Consider the following 16,289-nt stretch of genomic DNA (forward strand, 5'->3'; position numbering starts at 1 on the left):
AGGCCAAAAGAAAAGACCTGCAAGCCAAAAGAAATCAAACCTGCTGATACCTTGATCTTGGACTTCTAGCCTCCAGAATTCTGAATGTCCATTGTTTAAGCTACCCAGTCTGTGGTATTCTGTTATGGCAGCCCTAGTAAACTAATATAGATGTTAAGTGACATCTTAAGAAACCTGGATAGATCATCTCTAGGTGCAACCTGGTTATCTCTAGGTGCAAGGATTATGGGTGGTTCCAACCCCCCCTTTCCATATTTTCTGATTTTTTTAAAAAACCACGATTGTGACTTACTTCACTCTGTATAACAGACTCTAGGTCCATCCACCTCACTACAAATAACTCAACTTCATTTCTTTTTATGGCTGAGTAATATTCCATTGTATATATGTGCCACATCTTTATCCATTCATCTGTTGATGGACACTTCGGTTGCTTCCATGTCCTGGCTATTTATAGAGCTGCAATGAACATCGTGGTACATGACTCTGTTTGAATTATGGTTTTCTCTGACTATATGCCCAGTAGTGGCATTGCTGGGTGGTATGGTAGTTTTTTTAGTTTTTTAAAGAACCTCCATACTGTTCTCCATAGTGGCTGTATCAATTTACATTCCCACCAACAGTGCAAGAGGGTTCCCTTATCTCCACACCCTCTCCAGCATTTATTGTTTGTAGATTTTTTGATGATGGCCTTTCTGACCAGTGTGAGATAACATCTCATTGTAGTTTTGATGTGCATGTCTCTAATGATTAATGATGTTGAGCATTCTTTCATGTGTTTGTTGGCAGTCTGTATATCTTCTTTGGAGAAATGTCTATTTAGGTCTTCTGCCCGTTTTTGGATTGGGTTGTTAGAGTCTGTCATACAGAGTGAAGTTAAGTCAGAAAGAGAAAAACAAATACCGTATGCCAACACATATATATGGAATCTAAGAAAAAAAAAAAGGTCATAAAGAACCTAGGGGCAAGATGGGAATAAAGAGCAGACCTACTAGAGAATGGACTTGAGGATATGGGGAGGGGGAGGGGGAAGGGTAAGCTGGGACAAAGTGAGAGAGTGGCATGGACATATATACACTACCAAATGTAAAATAGATAGCTAGTGGGAAGCAGCAGCGTAGCACAGGGAGATCAGCTCTCGGTGCTTTGTGACCACCTAGAGGGGTGGGATAGGGAGGGTGGGAGGGAGGGAGACCCAAGAGGGAAGAGATATGGGGATATATGTATATGTATAACTGATTCACTTTGTTATAAAGCAGAAACTAACACACCATTGTAAAGCAATTATACTCCAATAAAGATGTTAAAAAAACAAACAAACAACCATGATTGTGTCATTTGATCAACACAACACTTAGGAACCATGTCAACCAAACTGCACTTGCTATTCGCTTTGCCTGGAACACTCTTCCCCAGATAAGTTACATCAGTCATGCTTCCTCACCTTCTCTAGGGCTTCAGTTATGTGACACCTGATTGAAATAAGGATCAAGGATTCTCTGAGAGTGGGAATCTCACTTCATAGTATTCCCTAAGTGACTAACTTTAAGTGGTCTGTGTTCTTTAGTGTTACCAAAACTTGTTCAAGTCAAATGATCAACAGCAAAGTACAATAGCTCCCATGGCTAAGCCCTTCACTTTTTTTTTTAAAGAAGATGTTGGGGGTAGGAGTTTATTAATTAATTTATTTATTTTTGTTGTGTTGGGTCTTCGTTTCTGTGCGAGGGCTTTCTCTAGTTGTGGCAAGCGGGGGCCACTCTTCATCGCGGTGCGCGGGCTTCTCACTGTCGCGGCCCCTCTTTCTGCAGAGCGCAGGCTCAGTAGTTGTGGCTCACGGGCCTAGTTGCTCCGCGGCATGTGGGATCCTCCCAGACCAGGACTCGAACCAGTGACCCCTGCATTAGCAGGCAGAGTCTCAACCACTGCGCCACCAGGGAAGCTCAGCCCTTCACTGTTTTTTTTTTTTGCGGTACGCGGGCTTCTCACTGCTGTGGCCTCTCCCGTTGCGGAGCACAGGCTCCGGACGCGCAGGCTCAGCGGCCATGGCCCACGGGCCCAGCCGCTCCGCGGCACGTGGGATCCTCCCGGACCGGGGCATGAACCTGTGTCCCCCGCATCGGCAGGCGTACTCTCAACCACTGCGCCACCAGGGAAGCCCAGCCCTTCATTCTCGAATGAAGTTATACATGTGACCTCTATTTCAAGTTGCTCTCTTTGGCAAGATAAAAAAATGTGCTTTTTTTTCTTTTGTTTTCATTTTTTGCTGCTCCTCGGTTTACAGGATCTTAGTTCCCCGACCAGGGATTGAACCCGGGGTCCCAGAAGTGAAAGCGCTAAGTCCTAACCACTGAACTGCCAGGGAATTCCCCCAAATGTGCTATTTTTTGTGTCAGATCTTTTTTTTTTTTTTTGTGGTACGCGGGCCTCTCACTGTTGTGGCCTCTCCCGTTGCGGAGCACAGGCTCCAGATGCGCAGGCTCAGCGGCCATGGCTCACGGGCCCAGCCGCTCCGCAGCATGTGGGATCCTCCCGGACCGCGGCACGAACCCGTGTCCCCTGCATCGGCAGGCGGACTCTCAACCTCTGCGCCACCAGGGAAGCCCTGTGTCAGATCTTTAAATCAGGTTGGATTAATTATTTCAGGTGTAACTGTTCCTCTTGTACACTTTAGCAAAGAACATCCTTATAGGTGGAAATGTCCCCTCTTCATCTAACAACCAGGTCTGATTAGGAAATCTTTTTTTTTTTAATTTAATTTTTTGGCCACACTTCGCGGCAAGTGGGATCATAGTTTCCCGACCAGGCAACGAACCCGCGCCCCCTGCACTGGAAGCAGAGTCTTAACTGCTGGACCACCAGGGAAGTCCCCCTTAATCCAAATATCACAAGCTCATTGCTATTAGTTTCAAAACAGGTAGTGAATTCAACATATCTTTCTGACGCTTGATTTTTTTACTTCTGAAGTAGGGGAAAATATTATATTAGTAATGAATCTTGCACTTCCAACAGGTATTTCCATTGGATTAGAGACATTTAATTACTTAAAAACAAAGCATGCAGAGCTCATATACACAACTGCACAACAACAAATGAGTCACTTAAACTTATTTTAGGTTAGTATTTGGAACAGTAAATGAGCACCACAGAGGACAAAGTCAGCTTTTCGTTGTTACTTCTGTACTGACATTACAGGATGATTCAATTTGATTCAATTATAAAACAGGCATCAAAACAGCTTAATAAATGAAAAACTCTGGATTGGCCAGCATCTATTAGGCAGTCTAGAAATATTCCAAGCAGGAGTTGGAATATACATATGAATATCAGAATAATTGTACCATATACTGATTATGATAAGCATTTATTCCATTTGAATAGCAGTTCTCAGCTTTTTTGGTCTCAAGACCCTTTTACACTCTTAAAAATTATTGAAGACTTCAAAGAGCCTTTGTTTATGTGGGTTATAGCTATTGATATTGACCAAATTAGAAAATTAAAACTGAGAAATTATAAAAATATTTAATTCATTTACAACTAACCACAACCAACCATTACGTGCTAAGATAAATAACATATAACTGTATTTTCCAAAGAACAGAATTAAACTAGTGAGAAGAGTGGTATGGCTTTGCAGATTTCTTTAATGTCTGGCTCAAAACAACAGGAAGTGTTAAGAACTGAGGTGAGCTGGAGAATACACATCCTCTCTAAAGGGGACAGTCACGCCTTTGCCCTGGCCAAATGTCTATGGGTCAGATTCTGCTTATGGGACACCACTCTGCAACATCTGAGGTCACCTAATTGTTCTCAAAAATCCCTTTAAGCCCTAATATCCTAGGTTTAGCTCAGAGGATATTTTAAACCCTCTGAGGGTAAGGGTAAGTAAAGGTTGATAAACGTTGTAATCTGGCATTGGGCAGTTAAGTACTCAGTTAACCTTTATTTAGCAAAATCTCGAAGAATTTAAGTCCACAAAGTGGATTGCTTTTATTTTTTTCATTTTATTTTTAAAAATTATTTATTTGTTTATTTATTATTATTTTTGGCTTCATTGGGTCTTTGTTGCTGCACGCGGGCTTTCTCTAGTTGCGGTGAGCAGGGGCTACTCTTCGTTGTGGTGCGCGGGTTTCTCGTTGCGGTGGCTTCTCTTGTTGCGGAGCACAGGCTCTAGGCACACAAGCTTCAGTAGTTGCAGCACACAGGTTCAGTAGTTGTGGCGCACGGGCTTAGTTGCTCCATGGCATGTGGGATCTTCCTGGACCAGGGATCGAACCCATGTCCCCTGCACTGGCAGGCAGATTCTTAACCACTGCGCCACCAGGGAAGTCCCTGGATAGCTTTTAAAGAGGACTGTTACTTTTTAATTCATTTTTCCTAAGCCATAAACTTTTATTTTCACTCAAAAATTGATTAAAAGTGAAGTCTGGGGAATAACTACAGCTAGCAGAAATCAGGAACTGCAAAAATTTACAAATTATGCAGTGATTCATTTAGCTTTTTTTGATATTTAAATAGAAGTGGCTGATTAGCACCTGGTTAGCTGGTATACTGAACTCTATCTAGTAAGGAACCATCTAGGGTTCACCATGTTTAATGTGTGTAAAACTGAGCTCATTCCACCTTTACAAGCAAAATCCACACATTTCAGGACTGCAATTTTTTAAAATGTTAGCTACGCTTGTTACCTGTTTGTCAAAATTTCCCTACCTATAAATTTGTTAGTAATATATATGTACACACACTTTCTTTCAGTACAATAATTATCAAACACTTATCCAACACCATGCTAGACCTTATTGGGGCTATGAAAGAAATAAAAACAGGAGCTTCCCAATTAGAGTATAAAGTCTCACTATGGAAACAAGATACACATACAAAGTTCAATAAAACAAAACAGTATTAGAACGTATAAGAGAAATATAATCATAGGGCAACGTTTCTTAATCTTTGAGGGGGGTCATAGACCCCTCTGAATGTGATGAAAGCTAAAGAGGTGGGGCCATGTTACTAAGAGGACTTTATCCTGAGGGTAATTAGTGGGGAGCTGCAAAAGGCTCTGAGCAGGGCAAGAGATAAGGCAAATCTCCCAGGTAATGTTCAGGATGGGCTGAAGGATTAGAGGCCAGGTTAGAGATGTGTTACTACTAACATCTCAGGATACAAAGCCAGAAGCATTTGCTTAGAGCAAATACTTGTGAGACGGAACAAGTTATCGAACTTCTTATAAGCTGAGGTAGGTGGGATGTTAAAGAGATTTAAGGCAGCACATATTAATTTGCATGACTGTTGTGATAGTTCCCATTTTTATAAAAAAAACATTAAAACAACTGGCCTTTACATGGTAGTCTTTAGATAAATATTCGTTGAAAAATAAAAAAACTGAGCAAAGGATAAAAAGGTATGTACACTCCATTTTATAAAAGATAAACACAAAGTCAACCCATGCTTCCCCGTATGTGTATACTCACATAAACGATCTTTAGATGCCACGGAAGTAGAATCACAAATGTAAGGATACCTGGTTGACCTATTTATTATTTTTTTTTAAGATTTTTTTTTTTTTGATGTGGACCATTCTAAAAGTCTTTATTGAATTTGTTACTATACTGCTTCTGTTTTATGTTTTGTTTTTTTTGGCCGCAAGCCATGTGGGATCTTAGCTCCCCAACCAGGGACCGAACCCGCACTCCCTGCACTGGAAGGTGAAGTCTTAACCACTGGACCGCCAGGGAAGTCCCGACTACTCTATTTTAAAAAGGTTGGTCAGAGGAATGGCGAAGTTACCTCCCACAAATAAGAGTCAGAATATAATTTAGAGAAAATTCTATAATCTCTCAGCAGAGGGTTAAGACCAGGAACCTAGGCTCAAATCCATGCTCTGCAACTTTCCAGCAATCTAGCGGGGTGACTACGCCAAGTTATCCTTGACCCTCAGCGTAACAGGGATCCCAATACTCTTTGCCTCTACAAGTGGTGAGGAAGAACCAATGAGGTAAAACCTATAAAAGCACTTTGTGTAATACCTGGGACAGAGATTGAATCACCTTCATCGGCACTGTACTATCCATCGTACTATAAAATACAAAAACCCTCACTTGATTCCATATCCCCTTCTAGCTACCAACTCATTTCTTTGTTCATTTTTAGCAAAAAATCTCAAAAGGGCTGTCTAGACCCCTTGTTTGCAATTCTTCACTCGCACCTACTCCAATCAGGCTTTTCTAGCTAGTCACTCACCCAAACTGCTCTTGTCAGGGGCACCAAGCAGCACCCTCTAGCCAAATCCTGTGGTCAATTCTCAGCCCCTACCTCAAGTTCCTGGAGCTCTCAGCGGCACCCATAACTCCCTCCTGTAACTCTCTTCCCTTAGCCTCAGGCTCTCTTCCTACCTCACTAGTTGATCGGCCTCACCTCCTTGACTGCAAACACTGGCTGCCAGGCCTCAGGGCACAGCCCACTGACCGCAGCTTTCCTGCCCCCTCCCCAAGTGATTTTATCCAGACCAAGGAAGCTTAGTAACTCTCCAGTTTATATTTCCAACTAACTGCCTTCTACACATCTCCGTTTATATGCCTCATAGGCCTCTCCAACTTAAAACAATTCCAAACAAAACTCCCTTGCACTCCTCAAAAAACAAAAAGTACCCACTCTTCGATCTCAGTATATAGCACAAACAGATTTCTCTGGCTAGAAATCTTGGAGTTATGATAAGAGATCTTTCTCTTATACCCCATACCTAACCCATTTCCAAATATATCCCAAATACAATCATCTTCACCATTCCCACTGCAACCACTGTTAAGTTAGATCCCATCACTCCCCTTCTCAAAGCCCTCCACTGGCTTTCCCTTACAACTAGCATCCAAACTCCTTACCTCACCTACAGAGCCCTACCTGTTTCTCCAACATCATTTCCTGCCACCCTTTCCCTTGCTCCTCACTCTCCTTCAGCCATACCATCCTTTTTGAAGTTCCTGAAGAGGCAACCTGACTTTGCTTTTGCACCTGATGTTGCCTCACCCCAGAATTCTCTGTCCCCGAGCTGGGAATGGCTGGCTGGCTGGCTGGCTCCCTTATTCTTCATCTAAGCTCCAACTTCCCATTCCCTTATCTTGCTTTATTTTTCTTCACAGCATCATTACCACTTGACATTTTAAGTGTATTCTCTTCCACTTCATTAGTTGTTTACTGTCTGTCTCTCCCATGTGAACATAAACTCCCTGAGAATAAAACTTCATCTGTTTTGTTCACTGCTGAATTTCCAATACGTCAAAGAGTGCTTTGCCAAAGCATGTACTCAAACGCTTGCTGAATAAATGAATGGTGGCCGGGTGTTAGCTAGGGATGTTATTTCAGAGTGAATAATGCTCAACGTCACAAAATTCTAACTCTGGTTTATTTCTGGAAATACAGCAGGGAAACATTCATAGCACTATTAAAAGGGAGTCTAATATTAAAAAGATTATCAAAGGGGCTTAGTATGGATTTCAAATAGCCCAAGAAAAGTTATACATTAAATTTTAAATATGATGATCTTAAGAAGAAACACAAATCTTCAACTCGGAGCTGGGCAGTCTGTGGAGGTCCTCTAAGAGCCCCCTTACCCCCAACCCCATGCTCCTTTACCTTCACACAATGTCTGTGCTGTACCTTTTCTTTTTCTTTAAATTTCATTTTCTTTCTTTTTTTGTTGTCTGACTCACTCTTGGAGCTTCTCAAGTTAGAGTTGTGACTCATTCAATTCTACCTCCCCAGAATCTGGTATGCTACCTGGCATGTAATGGTACTCAATAAATGTTTCCTGATTGAAGAAAAGGCAGTACCTCTTCCTTTCCTACTGTAACCTCTCATATGGTCTACTGTGGCCAAAATATTGGACACTGATACCATATAACTGAGATACCTTAACAAAGATAAGGTTCTTTGTTTTGAGATAATTAAAATTTGATAAGTAGTTTTATTTTTTAATGAAGTGTGATCAAGACTTTTAGAGAAACTTTTTTTTTAATGAGGGAAAACTGTTTTTTTCCCCACACCACACAAGTCAAGGATTCTTCATTACAAATTGAACTTTGTTTCATAAAATATATATGAAAGCATGTTACTGATATTTCAAACCATTTAGAAACTGCATACAAAGTTAATACATCAATATTTTCTACAAAGCAAGAGCATTTAACTCCAAATGGCCTAACTCCAATATTTTCTACAAAGCAAGAACATTTGACTCCAAATAACCCTTGTTCTAGAACCTCAGGGGCTACCCCAGGGACATAAATCCAAATATTGGTGGAGTTCAGAGCTCCTGCAGACCTTGTGAGTGTATCAGTCACAGGGAGGGCTTCATTCCATCCCAAGTGGAGAGAATAAGCTCAAAATCATGACACGTTAAACAAAAGACTTCAGTGAATATATTAAAAATTAAATCCAGATATGTCAAAAACCAGAAGCATAACAGATCAGAAAAACGCAGTGATACCCTAACATATTTTCTTCCTATGGCACTTTAAGCCATTGAATCAAGCTAAATTTTAAGGTTCCTAAAAGTTGTGTGTTAATCTGACACCTAAAAGGCAGCTGAAGGAACAGCTTCAAGAGGCAATAGAGGATGTAAAAATGGACTCTTGTTAATCTTAATAAACTATAACTATTAAAAGGTTAGCTATGAAAATGTTAAGATAACTCTACCAAGGTGCTAAAATAACGCAGTAACCCAAGATTTTTAAAAAGAAAACATTTGTTCCTGTTACTTCAGAATTCTTCTCTCCAGAAGGATTTTTCCTGGATTTGTGTCAGTATCAAAAGTCAGCCAGTTTTTCTCCTGGCTAAATATAAACTGAAAAGTCAGCAGCTGCAGGATATTACAAAGAAAATATGACAACCAGGTTAAAAAAGTATGAATATTTGATAGGGTTTTACACCATGTCCTAGTAAAACATTTAATGCAGTAATTTGAAACACAGCAACATATTAAAATATTTGTGGTACAAAAAGGATTTTGAAGCCCTTTAAAACATCCTTTTGGGAAAAGCACTGCCACAAAGCAGCGGCTATTACAGCATGCCAATCTTGGAAAACCCTGGCCTGGCCTGGGTCTTGATTTAAAATGGCAGAGCCTCACAGGTTTCTCCGGGAAAGAAAGCTGCTAGTTGAAACTGGTCTGGTTGCCCATTCAGGGAAGACAGTGAACTGAGCTAGGAGTCTGGTGCTGCTACCATTCTGAAAATAAGGAGGCCTGGAAGGTGATGCACCTGGATTAAACGTTCTCGAAAAGTGGGCATAAAGTCAGGGGCAGGTAACTTTTGTTTCTGAGCAACTGGCAAGTGCAGTGCAGTCTGGGTGCCTGGTTAGGGCCTGTCCAGAGGAGCATATTTCTTCTCTCCTTCTACACAACAATGATTCTCCAAGTATGGTCCCCAGACCTGCAGCCTACACATCACCTGGGAACCGGCTAGAAATGTAAATTCTCAGGCCACACACCAGAACACTACACTACATTACACCATAGAACTATCGAATCTGAAACTGAGGGTGGAGCCCAGCAATCTAACAAGCCCCCCAGGTGATACTAATATATACTAGTTTGAGAATCACTGATCTGGGGGAAGAAACAGCGGCAATCTATCATTCTTTACAGTCTAGACAATGTGACAACAAACAGCTGGTGACAAGATGCAAGACCCTGTGTTTCTCTGCTGCTAGGGTGACCAAGGCCAAAGATCAAATTTTCTCTGAAAGGGGTGGAGACAAAGAATAAGGTGTGGTAAGTGCCTCAGGACAGTCAGGGAAGGAGAGAAAGAGTTAATTGTATGCTGAAGTCCGTCTATAAATGCCAACTTATCAGGACAAGAGCTTTCCTTTTTGAAAAGCTGAACAGGCACTTTTGCTTCTGCCCTATCAGATACAATGTTTCTCCAAATATGTAAATTTATATATTTGGCTACATCAAGATGAGACCCTGGATTAATTCACTGCAACATTCAATATTTATTGAGCACCTACTCTATGTCAGGGACTATGTGGGTGCTAGGGACATAGCAGAGAACAAGGATTATTCCTGCCCTACTGCAAAGGCACAGAAATGTGGAAAAACAAACAAGAAACCTTCAGATAAGGTTATGCACTTTAGAACAGAACAGAGATGTGATAATGAGTGAGAAGACTATGTTGAAAGGGGTGGGCAGGGATGGACTTTCTGGAGAGCTGAGACCTGAAGAAGGAGAAGCAGGCAGTCACAGGCAGGCAGAGCATTCCTAAAAGGGGAAGAGCAAGGGCACAGGTGTGCACATCACGCGAGCTCAGGGGTAGGCAAGGCCAAGGCCATGGAAGCCCTTGTGGGCCATGGAAAAGAGATGGATTTTATTCTAAGTGCAGCAGGAAGGGCTTTCTGCAGAGAGTGGCAGTTTCTGTTTTCTTGTCTGTAAAAAATCATTCTGCCTCCTCTACAGAGAATGGATTAGAAAAGGGCAAGACTGGAAGCAGGAGGCTTTTGTAGTCTTTTAGGCAAGAGAAAGGTGGTACTGGTAGGACAAGAACGACAATAATGCCGATGGAGAGAAGGAGGATTTGCCATCTATTTTGGGGTTACACCTACTGAACTTGTATGGGGTGAACGTGACAATGAAGAAAGAATCATACTTGGTGTCATTACTATCCACCCATGAAAGAACTAATCCGCCAAGGCAGGAATGTCAACAGACCTGCCAATGGCTGAAGGAACTTGAGATGCCTAGCTGGAGAACAGGCAATGGGGGGCTGGAAAAATGCTAATATGGACAAGGGCATATGTCCTGGAGCAGAGCTGTCCCAGTTCTGTACCCTGGTTTGCAAGTCACTGGCTCTGAGCTTCAGGCAAATCATTTCTCCCCTCTGGGCCTCAGTTTCCTCACCTTCACAATAGATACCTGCTTCAAAACGTTGCTGTCAGAAACGAGATGATGTATTTAATACAGTGTCTACCCATAGTTAGCCTTAGAAGTGCAGCTTAAAAAGAAGTCTGAAGGGCTTGCATGTCAATGAAGACAAGGACTGACTTTGTACATGACATGAGGGGGCCCTAAGCCCAACGAGTGTTGAGTTATTGAGTGTAAAGTATAAGCAAGAGCAAGAAGTGGCCTTCACTCTCATCAGACAGCACATTACCCAGAATGGGTAAAATGTGGCCAGGGATGCTGTAAAAAGAGTTCCTGCTACAGGTGGCAGACACTTCTCATTAAAGCCTGTTCTCTCATCAAGATTAAATACGCCAAGACTGAGGAAGAGCACATGCCTGAATCCATGCCTTTCCATTTCCTTCCTAAGGCACTGGAGCAGGTTGGGGAAGGAACTGGAGTCAAAACCCCCTGGGCTCTAATCTGAGTGTCACCACTCCTCAGGCAGCCGTCAGTCTCCTTCAGGAATATTGGGGGGCCAATACTTCCCCTGGTGAGCTCACTAGGTTGTGGAGAGTTGGATGAGATGACATAGCAGGTTAAGTCGAAGTACTAGGAAACCTCTAAACCACTTTACGTAATATAAAAGTAACAGTGTTAACATCTCTACTTCACCAAATGTGCTGCTCTATACTTCCCTGGGGCCTTTCAGAATTAAAGAGAGGATTCCTGGGACTTGCCTGGTGGCGCAGTGGTTAAGAATCCGCCTGCCAATGCAGGGGACACGGGTTCGATCCCTAGTCCGGGAAGATCCCACATGCTGCAGAGTAACTAAGCCCGTGAGCCACAACTACTGAGCCTGCGCTCTAGAGCCCGTGAGCTGCAACTACTGAGCCCGCATGCTGCAACTACTGAGCCCACATGCTGCAACTACTGAAGCCCGTGCGCCTAGAGCCCGTGCTCCGCAACGAGAGAAGCCACTGCAATGAGAAGCCCGAGCACTGCAACTAGAGAAAGCCCGTGCGCAGCAACAAAGACCCAATGCAGCCCAAAATAAATAAATAAAGGTGTCTACTCTTTAAAAAAAAAAGAAAGAAAGAAAGGATTTCTGACTTTATATCCTCTATTCTACATTTATCAAACTACTGTAGAGCTACACTTCAGCTGAGAGAGAGGGAGGGAGGAAGAGAATATGGTGGGGGGAAGAGGGTGGTTTTAAAGTTATTGTGAAGGGAAAATCATGATCATCAAATTGACCCTGGCAATCCATAAGAGGAACAATAGATTGTAGTGGCCCAACAAAGCGTTTCCCCTCCATCACTAGAGCAGACTGCTGTTTCTTCAGCTGCGTACAACATGAAGAAGTTCTCATGAAAGCAGGGCCCATGTTGTACAAAAGGCACTTAGCTACAACTGGCACAAGAAGATGCTCACACAGTGAGACACACGGGAACGAGACCAGCTAAGAGACTACCGGTTCTCATCTGCCAGCTCCAGCTCTTTCTAGGCAACTCCCTTGAATGGAATGGAAGACTACTAACCTCCACTGCCCATCTGGTTAAATGTTCATAAGAGGAGTGAGTGTATGCAGCCACTCCAACGTATGCAAATTTAAAATGTAAAGGGCTTACTTTGCTGGCACTCCATTTCTGGTTTACTGTCAGGGCAGCCTGTGGGATGCTGGGTGAGAGGAAAGATCTGGCAGCCAAGGGCTACTCTTTGAGGCCCTGCAATCCTGGCCAAGGCAGGAGGAAGTCACCTGTCACAACACAAGCATCCTGAGGATTCCAGTGGGTTTTCCACAGTTCCACCCCTCTAAGATCTATGAGGAAATCACACACTGCAGAAGCAAAGGAGGTGGGAAGCTGCTGTCACCAAGTGTTGAAAGCAGTGACCACAAAAAACTAAGTTCAGCCCTTACAGGAACTCAAAGGCTTCACAGCTGTTTCCTGGCAACCAGGGGCACAGATTAATCAAGAGGTTTGTTCTAAACCTAAGGAAGGCCTCAGGGCCCCTGACCACACCTGAAAGACTTCTCAGGGTTAGAAAGCAGAGAGGCCTGTACACTCATTTTAGTTTAACCCAAATATGATCTTTCTGCTCCCTCCCTTAGCACTCTGCACTCCTCTTACTGCCTGGGAGCAATGGTCAGATCTTGTCATTCCTCTCTTTTTAAGACTCTCATTCATTCATTCAACAAACATTTACTGAACGTTTACTTCAGACCAGGTACTTGTTCAATGGCTTTCTTCCACACTGAATAAAATCCAAACTCATCTCTCTCTCCAACTCATCTCTTTAACAAGCCTCCCTTGCACACGGAGGCCTTTAGCTTGTTCTTTCAACATGCCAAGCTCAGTCCTGCCACAGGGCCTTTCCACTCAGCCTCCCCGTCCCCTGCCTGTGACGCACACTGTTGGCTCCTTCCATCATTTGTCTCAGTTCAAATACCCCCCCTTGGAGAAGCCTTCCTTGACCACCTCTCCAGATACTACATCACACAATTTCCCTCATAGCGTTTACTGTTATCTGAAATCTTAATTATTTACTCCTTTAATGGGCTTCTGACTTGAATAGAAGCTCCTCAAGGACAGGGGCTATGTCCATCTTGTTCACTATTCACAATGGGACACAGCAAATTCTTAATAAATACCTGCTGAATAAACAGACAAAGGAGTTCTGGGAAGCCCCTTATTTATTTATTTATTTATTTGCAGTACGCGGGCCTCTCACTGTTGTGGCCTCTCCCGTTGCGGAGCACAGGCTCCGGACGCGCCGGCCCAGTGGCCATGGCTCACGGGCCCAGCCGCTCCGCGGCATACGGGATCCTCCCAGACCGGGACACGAACCCGCGCCCCCTGCATCGGCAGGCAGACTCTCAACCACTGCACCACCAGGGAAGCCCCTGGGAAGCCCATTTTAAGGCACCTCAAAACCTCTTCCATGTTATCTAAACCATGCCAAGTGCTCTTGTATGCCACTAGACAGCAGCTGACGATGGTTTATCTGACCACCACAGCATTTATGAAGCACTCTTCAACTGGCAGGGCTTCAAGAAGTTAGAATTAAGGAGCTGTTAAACCGGATTACAGGTAGCCAATCTCAAGTGATTGCCAAGGGGCTGAGCTGCAAAGCCATCACAACGCTGGCTGCTGCAGGCACAGTGTACCCCCAGTTCAGAGCAACCTGGCAGGGGTGTTAGTCTCATGAGACGTTTCCCACAGCAGTCTGGCCTGACTCAGCCTCTCTCTTCTGAGAATGTCTGTAGCAGTCTCTTTGTAAATGAACTGACTCAGCACTGTTCCAACTGAAACCAAACCTAGGAAAAAGATGTGTGGTTTCCTCATCCTCCAGGAAGACCCCACTGCTTTAAGTGTAAAAGGCAGCTTGGGGTAGGTGACTTCAGTCAGATCCCCTACTTCCAATTCCTTCTATTCCCACTCTAACAATCAAACAAAGATGGCCCCTTGGGATACTAGAGGAGTAACATCCTGGAAAGACAGACTCCCCTCACCCTGCTCGCTTTGGGTCACCAACCCTCTCCTAACAGTGCTGCTGCGGCCTTAAACAGCTGGAGGATTTCAGTACCCAGGCAGGTGGGCCTGTTCATTTCCTCCATCAGCCGTCACCCACTGTCACCTCTTCTGGGAGGACTTCACTGGCCAATTTCACTGCCAGGCACCTCAGGGGACACCCTCCTCACCAAAAGGGGGACACTCTGTTACTCCCAAATTCTGCACTTCCAGAGTCCGACTCTCTTGCCTCATCAGCCCCTCTGCGGGACCTTCCCCACGCAATCATCACCCTGCCTCTTCCAGAAGGCCACCTGAGTCCATCCCCTGATGCCCAGCTGTGAGTGTTAGCTCTGAAACAGACCCGTCAGGATTTGATCCTCTGGTGCATCTCAGGAACACTGAGCAGTGAATCCAGTCTCAAAATCAATGCTCCTTCCCTTTACCTACCAGGGCCTGGAAGAACTCCCCCTGGCCCACAGCGCAGCCCCCTCCTTCCCTCTTGTACCTCAGCTTTCTTCTCCAGTCACCCAAAACTTCCCATTTTATTTGTTCCTCTCCCCATAACCCATCCAGCCACTGGGGAACTGCTGAGCTGCACTCCCATATGTTACCAACACCCGAAAGAGTGGGAGAGAGACAGTCTCCATAAAACAGACACTCCTAGGGTACGCTTTCCTCACCCAACAAAGGAGACTTTTCTTCTCTAAAGAGAACATCTCTGAAACCTGGCCTTTTCCCACTCTCACCCACTGCATGGGGCTCCCTTCCCCAGACAGACACCTCCAGGGCTCCCAACTCATCTGTTCTTCACCCAATATCGCAAGCTTCCACTAACCGCCCTGCTCGGAGCTTGCCTCCTAAAACCTAACATCTACCTCCAAAACTAGGGGCCTGGTAACGATGGGGTCATTTCACTTTCAGCTGCTCCAACCAAATCCCTCTGGAATCTGAAAAATCCCTTTCCTCTTCTCACGTATCCTATGGAGATGCCCTTCATCCCCCCCAAAGTAGCCACCCCAAGACTCCCCCTTTCTAATCAACATAAAAATTTCCTCAGCTAACCCAATCCCCCAAACGAACACTGGAGCCCTGCCCTTTACCAATGGGGGATCCTCTCAGTCACCCCTCAGGATGCTGTTTTCTTCCCTCATCCATCCTGAGGGGCTTCTCCTAAGTCCCCGCCAAAAGGACATCCCAAGGCTCCTCCCCCCACCCGGACACCCAGCACCCAAATAAAGGACTTCCATCCATTTTGGGGCGCCTCCTCGTTCTCAAGGGGACCCCTCGATCTCCCCTAAAGAGCCGCCAGCCCCGATCTCCTCGGCAGTGCCTCTGGGCTCGCCCCTCACCCGCTCTGGCCGCTCCGCTGCGCCGCGAGACCCGGCCCTTCCTCTCAGCAGGGCCCTCACGCCGCCCGGGGGAGCCTCTGGGCCTCGCCGCGCCGCCCACAGGCCCCACAGGCCCCTCAGGCCCCCGCCCGTGCTTCCGGCCACCGCCTGCTCCTCCTCCCCACTCAGGCCGCCTGGGTCGCCGCCACGGTGCCCAGGGGACAGAGGCATCGCAGAGGCCCTGGCCCCGCAGCAAGGGCCTTCGCGGGTCCCCGGCCCCCGGCCCGAGCCCATGCCCCCTTGGCCGGCCGGGTCCGGCGCCCCCGCTCACCCGAGCCCGTGGTGGCTGCCATCTTGCGTCGCTGTCGCTCAAAGGCCGGCCCCTTCTTCACCCCCCACCCGTTCTCCGGGCTCTTCTGCGCATGCGTGTGCGCACACGCAGACGCCTCCGCTGACGCCCGCTCCGCGGACTGCGCGACCAGTTGCCGGGAAGGTATTTTTTCCTGCCCTTTTAGAGAGAGGAAATGTTTGCGTGCGTGAGGGCCCAGCAACCTGCAAGGCCCTCCAGGCTCTGG

General features: G+C 45.3%; 1 protein-coding gene across 3 annotated transcripts in view; it reads right to left on the reverse strand.

Annotated features, from left to right (window-relative positions):
• UBE2V1 (ubiquitin conjugating enzyme E2 V1) overlaps positions 1 to 16,289 on the reverse strand; it is a 31,892-nt gene extending 15,603 nt beyond the window's left edge. The window contains exon 1 of one of the 3 annotated variants that reach the window (XM_004319948.4): positions 16,046 to 16,289. In XM_004319948.4, coding sequence (XP_004319996.1) covers positions 16,046 to 16,067 — 22 coding nt within the window. In that variant the 5' untranslated portion in view covers positions 16,068 to 16,289. Of the gene's footprint in view, positions 1 to 12,502; positions 12,534 to 16,045 lie in introns of those variants that run through there. The other 2 variants (XM_004319947.4, XM_019943821.3) reach the window with 2 other exon arrangements.

The sequence above is a fragment of the Tursiops truncatus genome, chromosome 15 (genome assembly GCF_011762595.2).
Source record: "Tursiops truncatus isolate mTurTru1 chromosome 15, mTurTru1.mat.Y, whole genome shotgun sequence".
NCBI classification, from domain to species: Eukaryota; Metazoa; Chordata; class Mammalia; order Artiodactyla; family Delphinidae; genus Tursiops; species Tursiops truncatus.